The following is a 17,011-nucleotide window of genomic DNA, read 5'->3' on the forward strand; positions in this document are numbered from 1 at the left end:
TTTGTTTGTTTGATCTTTGGAGTTTACTCTACATATTATATAGTTATATAGTGATTGTCGAATTGACCTATGGATTATGGTGTTTATTATTTTTTTAAAAATGAAACGATTATCATATGAATAATCACTCGATATTTGATTCGGAACCCCCATAATTATTACTCCATAATCTCAAAATCATTAATATTGAATTTCTATATTATTTATAAGTAAATACCTACAATAGTATAATCATATTATGTACTGAAGTAGAACTTAATTTTACACCTACTTGGTAGTAAATATTAATATCATTGAACCTTCTTAATTATTTTGAATTTCTCAGTTAGCATTGGAGACAGGTGATGTCTATATATTACAACTAAAAATTTTTCTTTTTTTTTTGGTAAGGATACATATTTTAATATTACTCCTATGACGAGATTTAAAAAAATAATATATATATATATATATATATATATCCAGGAGACCATGGCTTCTTCATTGAAGCAGAAAAAAAATCACATCTCTGTTCAACAATGATTTACAAATTTAACGGTAACCTCTTACAAAAACGGAACTTAAAAGAAATACAATTTTGAAATGCTATGTTAAATTTAAAAACAAATAGTAAACATAGGTATTTATCTATATATTCCTATAGTAGTAAGTAAAATCATAGTTTATATTAAAAAATAAATCAGAAATAACATGATATACATAATATTATATGACCAAACATTATAAAAATTTAGTTTGCAGTGAAAGTTAAAATTAAAATAAGAAACTAACAAGTAAAAAATAACATTGATATTATCACATATTAGCTATTATATTGTATTCTATTTAACAATATATTAATACAGAATAAATAGGTATCATTAGAAAAATAATTATATTTTTCAACATATAATTAAACTTTGGCACAGTCAATGAAGGTTAACTTAATATATAATATAAAATTTCCATTTTAAAAGTATTATCTAAAAAAAAAACACTTTGTACTTTTACGTTTGTATAACTTTACATTGAGTTAACAGCACATAAAATATAAGCACAAAATTATTTTAATGGTAACATCAGTCAGCTTCACTGGTAGTATCAGTGGTAGTATTTTTGCCTCCAGTTCCTGTAAGCAAGATAAATCAACTTAAACATTGACATTTTATTTAGATCTAAAATCACTGAATAGATTAATCTATTCTGTGGTAAAACATAGAACAAGTACTGATAGGGGTTGGGTAGAAGAACTACTACATTCCGATAACCTCACCAATATTTTATTATTTTATTTAGTAATAAATATCATTTGGAAATTCTACAACCATAATAACATAAATATTATTTAACTAACCGACAACATGACAGACTTCTACATTTGCACCAAATTCAATTAGTTTAAGTAACCATGAATGTTGTCTTTCAGATAACTTATCCTTAGGTCCTTTTACTTCAACGAACATGCACTAATTTCAAAAATGATATGATTAAACAATAATTAATGACCAGCAATCATTTTATTTTATTAAATTATAGTATTTTATAGTATTACCTTTTTGCGATAAGGATCCCAAGTAATAAGATCTGGCATGCCGTGCATATAAATTCGGCCATGAGCTAGTATATGAATTCCAACCGATAAGAATAAATCAATTCCCATGCAACTTAATAATTCCTAAACAAAAACAGTAGTATATTATGCATGAATTTACTTTATTAAAAATATTTTTTTCAAACTTACTTTACATTTAGGTAAAGTTTCTTTACACATTATTTTCCAGTTGACTACTGACTGAACATTAAAATATTTTTCACATAGTTCTTTAAGCATTTCATATATTTCATCAACACTCATTGCTTTTAATTTGGCTGTCAAATCCTTAATAAAGAGTACAACGTAAATATGAGTAGAAATCAACTAAGCTAATAATAATATTTTACTTTAATCGCTTTTTCTCTTATTGTATAAAAATGCCGTGTTCGCCAATCTAAAGGACAGTCTTGAAATTTACTGATAAAAATAATGTGAGGAGGATAACATCCGTAAATTATATCCCAAAAACATAAAAAGAACATTGACTTGACTAATTGACCTTCGTCATGGATTCCTAAAAAAATATCCATAATTAAAAATTTTTATTTTTAGCAGTCAGCCAGAGCTAATGAATTTTATTAACATCTCCAGCCCGATTAATAACTGTTATCTAGAATTAGCATTGCCATTAATTAGGAGTTTTGATTTTTAATTACTTAATTTGAAAAAAAAATTATACTAATAATACCTTGAGTATACCCTAGACTTTTATAATGAGATAACGCAAGTTCTTCAACAGACATGTATAAAGTTCCATCTTTGACTTTTTTGGCATAAACTTGCTTGTGTCCTGTAACGCCGCTGAAAAAAAATCAAAACATTATTTAGTCCAGTTTATGTTGGTTGGTAGTTGCCTGAAAATAAGTATTTTAATGAGTCTTAATTCAAAGCTTGGATTTAAAATGTTTTGGGCAATTCAACAAGAATAGACTTCTCTGTCCAATTTATAAATGGAACAGTCCAATTTCTACACCTAAATGTACCAGCTTTAAACTTTTTTTAAACTAAATATGATAAAAAAAATGAATAACATGCAAATTTTGCTTACAATCGAACTAGTCTTAATATATATTAAATTATCAATAGTATGTAGACTAAAACTGAAATAAAAAAATTAAATTAAGTACCCAATTTATTGTATACCTATATAATACTGATTGAAAGGCCTTGAGGATGCATCCCTTCCAATTAATGTAATTTAACTGTACTTATATTTTATCCGTATTAACTAAATTGTTTTAAATAAATAAAAACTAAAGAAATTATTTCATTACTAAACATTATTGTTAAGTATTAATAATTTTAAATAATAAAACTTATGCTGGGTAGAAAAAAACTATTGTTTCGATAAAACGTTAATGGATGATTGTGATTAGTTTAGACCCCGTCATAAATCTGGACATGACTAATTTGATTCAATTAAGTACCTAATTGAGTGCGGTTACCTTTCATTATTTGAAATAATTTTTCCGTTAATTGTTATTTCTGGTAGTTTTTTGTCTTCAATTTTTGTTACATTTTGCAATTGGGTTTTGGCTTGTTGGCTAAGTCCAGTCTTACGCTTAGCATACATAGCTACTTTTGTAGACAAAATTTGACGACCAAACTCGCCAATGATTTCATCTTCGAGCCCTTTGATTATTACTATGGCAGCCTGATAAATCACAAAAAAATATATATATATAAATTTGTAATTCTTGAATATATTATTTCCAAGGGTAGTTAAAATATGTGATAATTTTTAAAAATAAAATACGTAAACATTTTAATAACTAATTTTTTTTATATATATGTATAGTAAAAATAGTATTAAAAAAAAAACCTTAATTTAATATTTACATAATGATAATTATTAGATCGTTTCGCGAGGGCCTGGTTTCCTGCATTGCGGGGCTCAATGGCACCATATGACTGACATTATTTTCAGAACCTAAATTTTGTTACGTATAAAAAAACTGCATATGTTTCTGCATTTTTTGATATAATAAATTTGTTATTACTGAAATTACTTTTGGAGTAGCATCATTTTAAAAACCATGCGTTTGTTCTGTCGGACCCTGTACATCTAATAATCATTATTATGTAAATATTAAATTAAGGTTTTTTTTTTAATATTATTTTTACTATAGATATATATAAAAAAATTTAGTTCATGTCTTTTTTTTCTTTAACTATTAATATTTTTAGTAAAACAATTTAAAAGGTTTATTAATTTATTTTTTTAATAAGCTGTTTGTGTGAAATGAGATATGCTTACTTGATCTAATTGTTTGTATTGCTTTTCATAGAGCTTAGCTAGTTCAACATATAAATCTGGACGCTTTGAAATTAAAAACTCTTTTTTCTCCAATAAATATTGTAGTACATCTTTTGCTAAATCAGTATTTATAGTGGATTTTTTTAACTGAGTCACATTTTTAAATAATGTATAGGCATAAACTGACGCAGCTGTAAATTTACGCATGTACGTAGGTAATTTGGTATATAACTCCCTGAAAAATAAATCAACATAAAAATTACAAACTTAAAATGTATCACAGTAGTAATTTGTCATGTTTGAATGTACTTTTGTCTGCAGAAAAAATAATAAAATACTATTAAATTTAGAATAAAGAATGCAAAATTAAAACAATTTAATTTTCTAATAAAATTCACTTTACAAATATCAATAATACCATTTAATAGTGATTTGCTGTAATAGACAGCTTACTAATAAAAGTAAGCAAAATAAAATAATGTTTTGTATGTTATACTAACATTACACTTTTATCTTCAACCTCGCATTTTAATTTTTCATACACAGTTATCAACACTTTAATGCCCTCGACTTGATTTTTCTGTTCAATTAGACTATGTACTTGTTGCCGATAATATAATGCTATTCTGTACCTAAAAATAATTTCATATTATTTATCATGCACAAACATAAATTAACAATTATTACTTACGACTCTAGGTTTTCCCGAGTAATAAAATTAATCGAGACATTTTGCATATGAAAATTAGGAAATTTAAGTTCTTCTTTTTCTACCATTGAAAATTTTGAAAAACAATCTTGCAGTCTGTCTTTTTCTTCTCCAATAAAATAGGGGTATGATGCATAAATTAAACAACTCATTACATCTTCTCTTGGCTCATCTGATAATCGCAGACAATATCCTAACTTGTTTATAATTCTAGAATCAATATAATCATGAATAAAACCACTTTGTATACACAAAAGTTATCAATAGTTCACATACCTTTTTTTTAGATTATCAATTGAATTTCCATAAAATGTTCGTTGATTTTTCACAAAATCCATAAATGCTTTAACTATATTAGGCTTATTATTATTGGAATTCAATGTTATATTGAAAATTGTTTTTAGTTCTTTGAGTTCATTAACTTTTAACATATTTAACAAATCGTTGAGTTCACAAGATTTAAGATCTGAAAAAAATTGTATATATTAAAAACATTTAATAAAATAATAATATAACTAATGCGTATATATACTAATATGCTATACTTTTAATAACAATTACCCGTATTAATAATTTGCCTTTCTTCTAACAATTTTAGAACTTGGTCAAAGTTACTACATATTTTTTTATCTTTATATTTCATAAGACCATCCAGACTATTGAACCTTATCCATCCATGTTTTCTTAACAATAGTCGTCCATATAGCTTAAGTTCGTCATCTGAACATTCTTTGATTTTCTCCAAATTCCTTTCGACCAAAAAAAATACTTCGGGCCTATACAATAGAAATTTCATAAACCTACTATATGTATCACCACCAGAAATTACTACTGGTTTAGTCAATAGTTCATGGATTGATGGACTCCTACTCATAGTACTACTGTTATCTATGCTTTTTGTAGGTGTCATTTCGTTATTATTAACAATTACATTATTCAAATGTTCAGTTTTTTTGTTAGGAGATGGTGTTATAGAAATATTTGTCTTTGGGCTTTTAATTATTTTTTTATTCAAATTTAAATTTTCTTTACATTGTTGACTTTGTGTCTTATCCATAACATTAGAAACGGACACATTTTGAGAAATTACATATGACTCTTGACATACAAATACTGTTTTAACGGATTCACTTATAGTACCTAGAGAGCTTTTCGAGCTTTTGTTAGAAACTTGAGCCAAACTAGATGTACTAGGATTCTTATATGCTTCTTGGCTACTGTTCATTAACAAATCAGGACCATTTTGAACCGGTTTAAAATATTCTTTGATCTTCCTGTTTTTTTCCGGATTAAACTTAACTCGCTTTGATGGTGTGGATATGTTTTGGCCACTTCTTTTTCTAGGAGATGGTTTAACAGATTCTTTTACTTCCTGATCTAAATTAAATCGATTAGGACGATTTCTAATACTTGGCGATAACAATATTTTATTTTGTTCTGATAATTCTTTCACAGGAGTAACACACATTAAGTCATTGTTATTAGTATGAGTTGTACTTTTTGTCTGGCTGAGATCTGTGAACTCCAGTTTCACGTCAGTACTTGAGTTTGACGCAGTATCTGAACTATCAAACTGCAATATCCTTGACACTCCAACTTTTCTTTTGACTAAACTTTTTTTGGGAGTAAATGGTGAACACGAATTAGAATGAAATATTGGTGAACTTGACTCTTTAGACGGCGTTTTAAAAAGAGGGTCCATGTTTTCAATAATTTCGCTAAAAACTCAAAAATTGCATTTATAAATTTGTTTTCTTAAAATAATAATTACTACTCATCAACATTAAAACTAATGATACGTCTAACCGATAAAACTAAAAAAACAGGATTTGAACAGACAATAAATATTTAATTATAATAAATCATATTTCTTAGTTAACACCACAGTCCACAAATAAAACTAAATTAGTTAGAGATTATAATATATTTATCAATCCTCTTCATCAAAACAAATAATTTATAATATAATCAATGATATTTGATAATACCTTAAAAAAGGCGGGAAACTATCTAGTCCCATTGTATTTATTACAATCACGTAGTAGACAACCGTGATTACAATGATAAAAGTTATCATCCAGTTGTTTTGTATTCGTACGTTATCACTTATCATTTATAATGGTAATTGATAACATAATCCTCATCAGTCATCGGTCATTCCATAGACATGTTATAATATGTTTATGGGTTATTGGTTATTTTACATTTATACTGATTTTCATCATTTGAGACTTGACAGTTGATTAATATTTAATAAATTCGCACTTATAGTACAATAAATTCACTTCACCAAAAACAAATCTGCACCTATATAATAAAAAGTATAAAATATAATGTAATCGATCGTGTTTCCAGACCAACTAAATGTTCAATAATGGGGATAATTATACAAGGATGTGATGTTTATAATTGTTAAATATATTGTATTTCAGTAAATTCGAATAATTACCACAACGTGCCGTTTACAAATCGAGAAAGACATTTTATGTAATTTCATCAATTGTACAAAATTTTGCAATTCCTGTGCACATTACACAGGAATACAAATTACATCAAGAGAAAAATTATGTTATAACGGTTGATTAACGTTGTTAACAAAATCAATTAAAATTTAAATCTTCCTATTATTGAAGCATATTAGATATATTATAATATATACCAATTTTCAAGTTCACAGACGTGTTTTATTATAAGCTCTATATCAGTTGTATTTAGAGAACATCTGATAAGTCCATACATCGGTTTCTTTAAATATTTTAGACCTACTTTATTCTTAAAAATAAATTCCCAATAGGACTAATAATAAGTTATTTTATATACCTGACAAGTGATATCTTTCAATTTCATTTGGAAGCTTTAGAAAATAATTTCTACTCAATAGACTGTAATTATTTATAGGTACAAGTTACAACTAGATACATTTGTAAATTAATAATTTACAATGCAAACACATGTAGAACTGTGTATTAGATAGGGTAGCAAGTAGGTCATTGGATAATGGTATTAAATTATACCTCCTGCAGTCTGCAGTAAGTATTTACTATTTAGGTACAAAATATCTTTAATCTAAATGACCGATAATCATGATTTAATTTTCTTATTATTTTACAACATAAACGCTATGTAACATAAACAAAAAAACAATTTAGAATTCTTGTATTCAACAAATCAAATTAGTGAAAATATGTAAATAATAATTGGTTCCTTATCTTAGTAAGGACCAATTTTTAATATTCGAAAATAATTAAAATAATAGTAGTTAGTACTTTCTAGGTTGGCCATGGAATACTATAAATAAAATATATGTATCTTAAAAGGTATAATGCCAAATTAAGGGTTAAAATAATAATTGGTGGGTATAAACTATTATAGATCTGGAAATAGTGTTACTTATCGAATCAAAATATACCATACAGGTTATTTTTCGCAACGGTAAAATATAATAAATACCTATGTCAAAAGATTTAATTTGTGTATAAACATTAAAAAAAACACTCAACTATTTAAAAACAACTTGATCAGATTTAGTTTTGTGTTAAGCCAATATTGTTTTGTGAATACTATGCGAAATATCTAATAAATAAAATATTAATGACAAGCACAGAGATATAAGTAACACGTAGGTATTCTGAATAATATTAATACACAGTTACGTTGTAGTTCTCTGTAGGTGCACACAAGAAGATTTATCAATACATACCTAAGGTATATTGTTTCTATGACAACATAAGCAACGGTAGGGCTATCATATCTCTGTAGAAGAATACCATTTTATAAGTTAAATAGGATTTCACAAAACTATCGTTACTTTAGTTATTTCTTCTCTATTGTGCATAATAATCGGATATAAAATCTATAATGCCCCCAAAATTGGAGCAGACCGTCAAAAGGTCAACAAGATTATCGCTGGTAAGCATTGAAAGTCTTGATAATGGCACTTGCATTTGTTACTACAATATGAACATTTATTTGTGATTTAAATAATTAGTCGCAACAAGGTCAAAGGAAACCATTCAATAAAGAAGCTTCTCGGCGTCAAGTGAAAGTATCAAAACCAACTGTAGATGATTTTGGAGGGTTATTTTCTAATGAACCCGTAAAACCCGAAGATCAGTTAAAACTGACTGAAGAAGTAAATCATTTTGAAAAATCATTAAAATTATTTTTAAAAACCTTTTTATGACAGGAATAATATTTGGTAAGTAACAATCACGATTAAAGATATCATTAATATTGGTATCAATAAACAGGTATAAGGCGTAGCAAAGAGACTCAAGAGAGAATTTTCTTGACGAACTGCTGTTTACAACTAACACATTGTGTACTCAATATTCATCGAGTATATTAACTAAAAAAAAGCTAACTTAATTTTTTTGTTGACAGTTATTAAATAATCATTATTTTCAATCAAGTCTTCAGGAAATATTGTCAAATACGTGTACCTAAAACTATAGATACTATTTTAAAAACGCTATTTGAATTTGACTTTTATATATTAATGAGTCATAAAACATACACGATATACACGATTTAATAACGTTTAATCGAGTTTATTAATTTTATCTTACAATTATTTCTAAAACGTACCTATTAATTTAAAATAAGCAACCGATTGCAATATATTATAACAATGTACATGTAATTCATTTTAAAGATAAAATAACAAACATACTTAATTGGTAAATGTTAATATAATTATTCGAATGTTCTTTTTATGTATAGGAATTAGATGAGCCGTTGGGCAATGTTCTGCTGGTCGTCGAACCACCCGAAAAATCGGCTCGGGTTACTTACAGTTATAGAGTAGGAGAATATTTGCCAGCCAAAAAAGGTCAACCTTACGTTGAACTAATTAATTTAAAGTCAACGTTACTTCACAGCGAATCGACGGACGCGAATATTCAAATCGAAAACGAATTATGTAGTACGATTCCGTAAAATAAATAAGTTTATTTGAAAATGATCAAGATCGATTTTGAATTTTGAGTTTTAACATTCAAACGCATTTTTTTTTTTGTTATCCGTATTATAGAGGTGGAAGAAGACTTGGGCGGAGATGACGAAGACAGTAATGTCAACGAAGGGGGCGAAGAAGGCGATGAAGGTGATGACGTAGCAGCCGGTTTAGCCGATGTTGTAGTACAAGGAGAAATGGAGGAGGGGGAAGGTGAGACCGAAGATTTTCAAATCGAAGAAGCCGAAGTCGAAGACGAAATGGACGAAGACGCCACGTCAAAACCTAAAGCCACATCAGATTCGGACGAAGACGCACCACCGGCAATAGCCAAGGAGGAATCTGCCATAACATCTAAGAGTCTACCGATCACACAGAGATGTGTGACGAAAAAACTGATGAATCAATTTAATTTCTTTGAGCGTTGTGCGCAGACTGAAGAAATCGTTATGAGGGTAATTAGTTATATCATATTGTAGCACTGCACTCAGGGATAGTATATTACTTCATTTTAGCGAGTTAGCACGTAGTTCTTTATAAAAAACATAAAACTTGCGGTATTTTTAGGAAAAAGGTGCTCAGACAACGCCCCCCGAAAAAGATGACTTTAACACGCATGTGACGCAATGGATTATTTACGACGCCTACAGCGAGGATTTCGCAAGACAACAGGAAGAAAAGGAGAGAGAGAAGAGGGAAAAATTAGCCACGCATGCCAGCAAAAAAAACACGGCCAAACAGAAGAAAATTGAAGTGGCGGAAGACCAGACCGAAAAAAAAATGTTAATGGCCGCAAAATTTTTAGAACGAATAATCAATCTTAACGCTATGGACGCTATAGCTCAAGGTAAGTATGAAAAAAAATGAGGTCTGGCCCAACTTACGAGTATGTTATGGATCAGTATAGCGCCTATTAAGGCTCCAGAATAAATTCATCGGATTGTCTGGACGGGCACCAGTGATTGACATTCCCCCAATTTTTGGCAATATAGCGTTTTTTTAAATTTAATATTTTATAGGTACAATTGAGATAAATTGTACAAAATTCATTGAAAAAAAATGTAAAATATGTAACAAATTTTATATGATATAAAAAACACTGCATTGTCAAACATTGGATTATAGCAGTGCCAATCACTGGTGCCGTTACTCTACAACTTATTGATACTGTGGAATTTTTTTAAAAGTGCAACCACATACTTGCATTTGCAATACATACTTGCGTACGTCCTGGATTTGAATTCCATGTTATACCCTCCCTATAGTAAACATATTTTGATGAATGACTTATCAATACCTATTTTAAACTCCTGTAACTTACAGATTTTCGTTACTACGAAGACCCGTCGGATCAGTTTAGGGGCAGGGAAGGAACTCTCTTGCCGTTATGGACGATGGCATACGAAAAAGCAGACTCACTGTATGTGACCGACATCAGTTGGAGCCCTGATTATTTTGATATGTTCGCCGTCACGCTTGGAACTCGTGAGCATTATTACTATTTATTTTATAGCTCAATCGATGATTTACAATGTCGTAGAAAATTATTACTGTTGTAATAATGTTCTGTCTTATTTTAGCACAAGGACACATACCGTTGACGGACAGCCCGGATATTGGTTATCTTTGCTTATGGTCTCTGAAGAACCCTTCGTATCCGGAATACATAAATCAAACGCATTGCGGAGCCATGTGTTTGGATTTCCATAGCCAACACGGGTTTCTCATAGCTGTAGGTTTTCACGATGGTCATTTGGCTGTTTATAATGTGAGTTTGCCAACTAAAGAACCGCAGTACATGACGGACTCGGTAAATTCGAAACACAAAGGCTGCGTGAGACAGGTGAGCTGCGAAAACATGTTGTGAATCGTACTTCATAGTCGGGCTGGTTAGGTCAGTCAGTAGGAAGTTTCCTGTTGACTGCTTGCTTTGACGAATCGATTCACAAATATTTGGATTGCCAGATTCACATCCTTTTTGCGTAGGTAGTATGGGCCAAGGATTTGCCGGACGGCGAAATGAACTTCTATTCAATATCTGAAGACGGTACCGTTTGCAATTGGTTGCTTATGCAAAGCGAAATGTCCAAAACTATTATCGTCACGTTAGTGTTGGACATGGAACCGCAAATAACTTTAGGCGGGATAAGCGAAAAACTCATTGGTACGTTTTAATGTTCGTCCGTGCGGAATATAATGTTATAATCCTGCCCGGAAGTACAATTTTCTTAAAAATGTAAACGAAATATATCCAACAGATTTTTTATTAAGAATCTTTTTTTGGTTTCTGCATGAATAATAAATACACATTTTAGCGTTTTTTTTGTTTTTATTAGGGCGGGGCACGACGATAGCGTTCCATCCTGAGAACAACGGGTTATACTTAGTCGGGACCAACGAGGGATATATATTCAAGTGTAACACTGAGTGGAGTTCGTTTTTCATGCAAAAATTCAAAGCTCATGAAATTTCCGTATACCGAATTGATTACAATAAATACGACCCAAACATTTACATATCGTGCAGTGGAGATTGTACGGTTAAAGTTTGGGAAGACAAGTCAGAGTAAGTTTTGTTTAAAACGTTTCGTTATTGCACCCTTAGCTCTCCTTAGACATATAATACCACACTGGCTTATTAATGCGTCCGCCGCTTAGAGGCAATACTTTTTAGCACTTACTTTATTCGCTGTTTAAGAGCTTCAAGTCCAACCCTTTTGAGGTTATGTACAGTTTTAATTAATTTCGGCGACTATTGTATAGCATTAAATGACACGGACGGATGTGTGCCAATCAGTAGGCGAAGCGACATAAGACGATGTCTATCCATTTTAAAACAACGAAAATTCTTAAACATATTTTAATTGGGTACGATTTTTTTTACCACCCTACTGGCATCCATGATGAATGATTATTATTTGGCATTTTATACTTATTTTTACTTAATAATTTTTGCTATTTTAACCATAGTTGCTTAATTTAATCGTACTAGCACTGCGTTGTTGACGTTCGACTTGTTGTGGAGCGTATCCGATGTGCTCTGGTCGCCGTTTTCCAGTACTGTTTTCGGTGTCGTTACCGAAGACTGTGACATGGTATTCTACGATTTGGACGCGGACAAATATAAAAATATTTGCAGTCAACCTATACAGCCGGAAAATCAGTTCCAACTAACCAAAATGGCTTTTAATTGGCGAATGCCGATCGTCGTCGTAGGCAGTTCGAGGTAATAATCACGAAACGTTTCGTATCGTACAACATAATTTTTTTTAATTTAGATTGTTATTTGCTTGTCAGGAGTCACGTGGTAGCATTGAAAATGTCGCCCAACTTGCGTCTGGTGATGAAGCCGCCGAAAAAGGGCAAACATTATACCACGCAAATGCTGGAATTGGAAAAGTTACACAAAGCGCTGGATTCTACCAGAGAACCGGACAGCTCAGTAATTCCCGCAGATGACGACACGACAGATACATAGAAATCCCATAAAAGACCATTTTTGTTAAAAAATAGTTGTAGAATTATTTAAATCTAGTTTCTTCGAAATGCGATTATTTGATTTTCCGTTGTCAATAAAAGGAAGTATTTTAAAGGGTATCGTAAGACAATTTGAAATCAAATACCTAGTGGCAAACACATTTTGTAAACCGGAACTAAATTGCTATACTTAAATGACTTGTCCAAAGTCCATCACTTCAGAATCTACGGTTCAATATGTTTTTAATGTTTATTACAACGCATACACTATTAGTGCAGATTTTGAACATCACATTGTATTGTTCGGCATTCGGCAAAATAAAGATTACAATACATTTATTATTCTGTTCGTATTAGACAATGGCTGTACATTATATTATTTAACTTTCATCAATAATATTATATAAAAGTGTATATACTTATTATTCTATAATTTAAGAATCGAATATTTAATTTGGTGATGAATTTTTATTCTAGGTTCTTTGTAGCGTCAGTTCTATTCGAAGAAAATCCGACAACGTGTATTATCTGTCAGTTTAATTGCTTCAAAAAGGCAGTTTTTCTTTTGGAACGATAGCGAAGTCTAATAGTCTCACTTTCCCTTTCAGAGGCCACCCACCAAGCAGCTGTTTATATATCTACAGCTATCGACTTCTAATTATTTTAATGACTGAATAACATTCACAATTAATTCGATTGAACAACGTGAATTCCTGAAAATCGAATAGTTTTCATACGTAGATATTTGTATCATAACATCTGACCAACAAAAATATTACTGGTTAGATATGATATAGTAGGTTAAATGATGGCTCAAATGACGGGTTAGACTTGGACACAAAAAAAAAATCGAAAATGTAAATTGTAAGTACTCCGAAATGCTTAGTCGACAAGTAATACCTAAATATTTTATTGTCAAAGAATTCTTGTTGAGCGTTAGGCCATCAGATGATTCATAAAGAAGTCGTGTGACTCACAAGCACTGAACAGAGTTATACATAATGTGAAATGACTCATAATCAATATTTCCTGAAAATATTTCTTTCCGTCGTATGAAGTTTCCGCTAGTATAACTAAAAAAAAACGGTAACGTTCTTTTGTGCAGATGAAAGCTAAATTTACTACACTAATTTATTAATATTTTATTTTCATTGTCCTGGCGCGTCATAAGGTAGTGGCGTTAAATAGCGCAAATGAAAGCCTAATGCTAATAATATGTATAATCTTTAGTTTCAAAATTCAAATAAATCGCCAAGTGAACAAATAGGATAGCAGCAGAAGTTACTAACTAGACTTAAGAGTTGAGAGCAACGTCATGTATTATTTCCTTACGCAGTTAGCCTCTAATGGCCTAATGATAATTGTGATGGCATTATGTCACAACTACAGTCACTTTTTAGTTTTTCTAATCTCATACGTTTTCGGTTTTAAGATAACCTATAAAAACGAAATTGTGATTAACGATCGTTATAAATCCTGTAAAACGTTTATACATGGAAGAAACGGAATGTCCGTTTAATTAACAGCTTGTTAAAATAATTAAATTACGGTATTAAGATAATATTTATATGAATGGGAAGATTTACATTTTATTCGTTATTCCACATGCCCCTCTACGATAATTATTATTATAAGTATGACGGGACACTTAAAATTATATTCGATCTAATGACAATTATAACAAAAAAAATTAAAACCACTTTTGATCACACAAAACGTCATAGCAACCACTGGAGGAATTATTATTCTACGAGGGTATTTTGATACCAGTGTATTACAAATTCAGCTTAGACTTCAACAGTTTAAAGTGCGTTGACTCGTTGTAATAAAGTGCCCTTTGGCTGGTCTGCTTCTCTCGTTTCATGCATCCGACACTAATTATTAGGTTTAACTGGTGTACATAAAAATTAATATTAGCTTGATTGGTCGCTATACAGTTACAGCTTGGTAGATGTGTGTAGGATGCCAGTAAATGAAGAAAAAAAAACGCTCAGTCTTTATAATAGATACCCCATGCCTCATTCATATAGAGATATACAATTTTGACACGGATATAAGCACAGAGTACAATTTTTTATTTATTAACGGTATTAGCTGAAAATGGATACACTTGGAATAGTCAGGAAAAATTGCTAAATACTGAACTGGCCAAAATTATTTAATCCTTTAAAATTATTACCTGTATGTCGCTCAGCACGGTTGTGACTTGTGTTGCGTTATAATAGTTTCGTTGTTTTAGTAACATTACAAAAACTGGCCAATATTAATAACAAAATAAAATAAATTTTCGTTTTTAAATTAAACTATGTATAATTAGTAATAATAATAATAATAGTACTTACACGAAGATATATTATTAATTTACATAGGTTTCAGTAGTTAGTGTTACTATTTGCCGAGGACATATTTGGCATAACGTTTCTACTTTTATTTTATTCTATTTTTTGTTATTTCATTATTATTATAATTAAATTTTGTTATATTATGTTACATTTCATTCCTAGCTTCATATATATATAAATATATATAAACAAAAATTAACTGCTATTAATTTTTCAATAAAAATAATAAGTAATTCATACATAATAGTCAGCGTCATATTTGGTTTAGGCCTGGATACACTTTATATATACATATATACTATAATTTACACTTTACGGATACAGATTATGCTAATAACGGAGGTTGGGTTATTTTGTTGTTGTATTATGAAAGTGAAACATTCGACCAAAAATGTGGTCGAATAATCTAATGATACAATAGTAAATGATAACTAGAACTGAATTTATTTTAAAAAGAACAAATTATAAACAATTATAAATTGTACATTTGTAATTAGTAAAATATTTGGTTGATAATACTTTATTTTATATTATGTATAAAACCTCAATTATATTATTTAATTCCAAAGAATAAGATTTATCTAATGCATGACGAGTTTGCCATTTAATTATCCATTATTTAATTTTTAGTTATCAGAACATTTTAAACATGAAGTTTATGATGGGTATTAGGCAATAGACAATATATTTTGGTATTATCTTAATAAACTACATTTTATAAGGTTATAATAAGAGTTCATTATGACACAGATTCCCTTGTATTAAATGCCTTTAATTATACATGTAATATTTATAATTTTTTCAATGCCGCCCCTAAAATTTAAAAATGTTGTGTAGCCAATTTACAGGTTTAGTAAATGGCTGAGCGTATAATAATTTACTCTTTCTATGACCCAATTGAATAAACCGTTGATATGTGAATTAAAGTTGTGAATCTATTTCGATTCCAGAGGAAACTGTTAACGATTCAATAATGCTATCATAACTGGCATCTATCATATAGGGCATATAATTGGTGCTCAAACTACATTTTTATATCTCGAGATGATGTTAAATTTGTCTTTCATTTGATTTTATTTAATATACTTAAAACCCACTCACAGCAAGTATATTTAAAAATGATACTACAAAATAAAAATTACCATAATTTTTTAAGTATAACTAAACGGTTTTTTTCTTTAAACACTTCAATAATATTTCCTAAATATTGTAAATTAAAATAGCATACATCTAATCTCTCAACATTAACATTTTGGGAACATAAGCACATCCTTTTTTTCAAAATATTCCTTCGAAAAAAAGATATTCTCGTTTTAAAAAACAAGAAATGAATTTTTAACCTCAAGTATCAAGCCAAAAAAGTGTAAATATTTTTTTAAAAAATGAGTAGTGATTTTTTCTAAAATTTTAACTTATTTTGATTGCATAATAGATGTTTTGACTCTGGATTTAAGATTGTGAAAATGTTGATTTTGCTCTCCTGGAATCGTCAGTTTGTACTAACAATTAGTAGATACGATATTTTGAAATTAAGTCATCGATTTGCAAATTAAAAGTTAATGGCAATTTAATCAGTTGATAAAGATGGGGGATGTTTTTTATACGGATTACTGAAAAATGATGACCGTTTACTGTTTAGTGAATGAATATGTACAGAAAGAAAAACAAGGCAAATCAATAGTATTATTATTTGTGAAATA

At 29.5% G+C, this 17,011-nt stretch overlaps 2 protein-coding genes across 3 annotated transcripts; one reads left to right on the plus strand and one right to left on the minus strand.

The window, feature by feature from the left end:
• Positions 1-849: 849 nt before the first annotated feature.
• Positions 850-6,425, minus strand: LOC126835045 (fanconi-associated nuclease 1-like). 2 transcript variants are annotated; one of them, XM_050567352.1, is made up of 12 exons: positions 5,101-6,425; positions 4,816-5,005; positions 4,522-4,749; positions 4,331-4,462; positions 3,831-4,065; positions 3,019-3,227; positions 2,262-2,374; positions 1,921-2,087; positions 1,721-1,858; positions 1,532-1,654; positions 1,334-1,445; positions 850-1,108 (listed from the first exon to the last, which is right to left on the minus strand). In XM_050567352.1, the coding sequence occupies exons 1-12, from the start codon at positions 6,239-6,241 to the stop codon at positions 1,059-1,061; spliced, it is 2,838 nt and encodes a 945-aa protein (XP_050423309.1). In that variant the 5' UTR covers positions 6,242-6,425; the 3' UTR covers positions 850-1,058. The 2 variants fall into 2 exon arrangements, with proteins under 2 accessions (XP_050423309.1, XP_050423310.1); XM_050567353.1 differs by lacking the exons at positions 850-1,108; positions 1,334-1,445 and having other exon boundaries at positions 1,546-1,654; positions 1,726-1,858.
• A 1,858-nt stretch (positions 6,426-8,283) lies between these two features.
• On the plus strand, positions 8,284-13,329 carry LOC126834463 (dynein intermediate chain 2, ciliary-like). Its single transcript, XM_050566393.1, has 11 exons — positions 8,284-8,448; positions 8,528-8,671; positions 9,262-9,463; positions 9,572-9,948; positions 10,061-10,340; positions 10,817-10,978; positions 11,074-11,336; positions 11,480-11,657; positions 11,830-12,058; positions 12,485-12,718; positions 12,790-13,329. The coding sequence occupies exons 1-11, from the start codon at positions 8,398-8,400 to the stop codon at positions 12,968-12,970; spliced, it is 2,301 nt and encodes a 766-aa protein (XP_050422350.1). The 5' UTR covers positions 8,284-8,397; the 3' UTR covers positions 12,971-13,329.
• Positions 13,330-17,011: the final 3,682 nt, after the last annotated feature.

Source organism: Adelges cooleyi, unplaced genomic scaffold (genome assembly GCF_023614345.1).
Source record: "Adelges cooleyi isolate 19-005CV unplaced genomic scaffold, UGA_ACOO_1.1 ACOO_flye_CR_arks_rails_tigmint_CR_PRNA_21, whole genome shotgun sequence".
NCBI classification, from domain to species: Eukaryota; Metazoa; Arthropoda; class Insecta; order Hemiptera; family Adelgidae; genus Adelges; species Adelges cooleyi.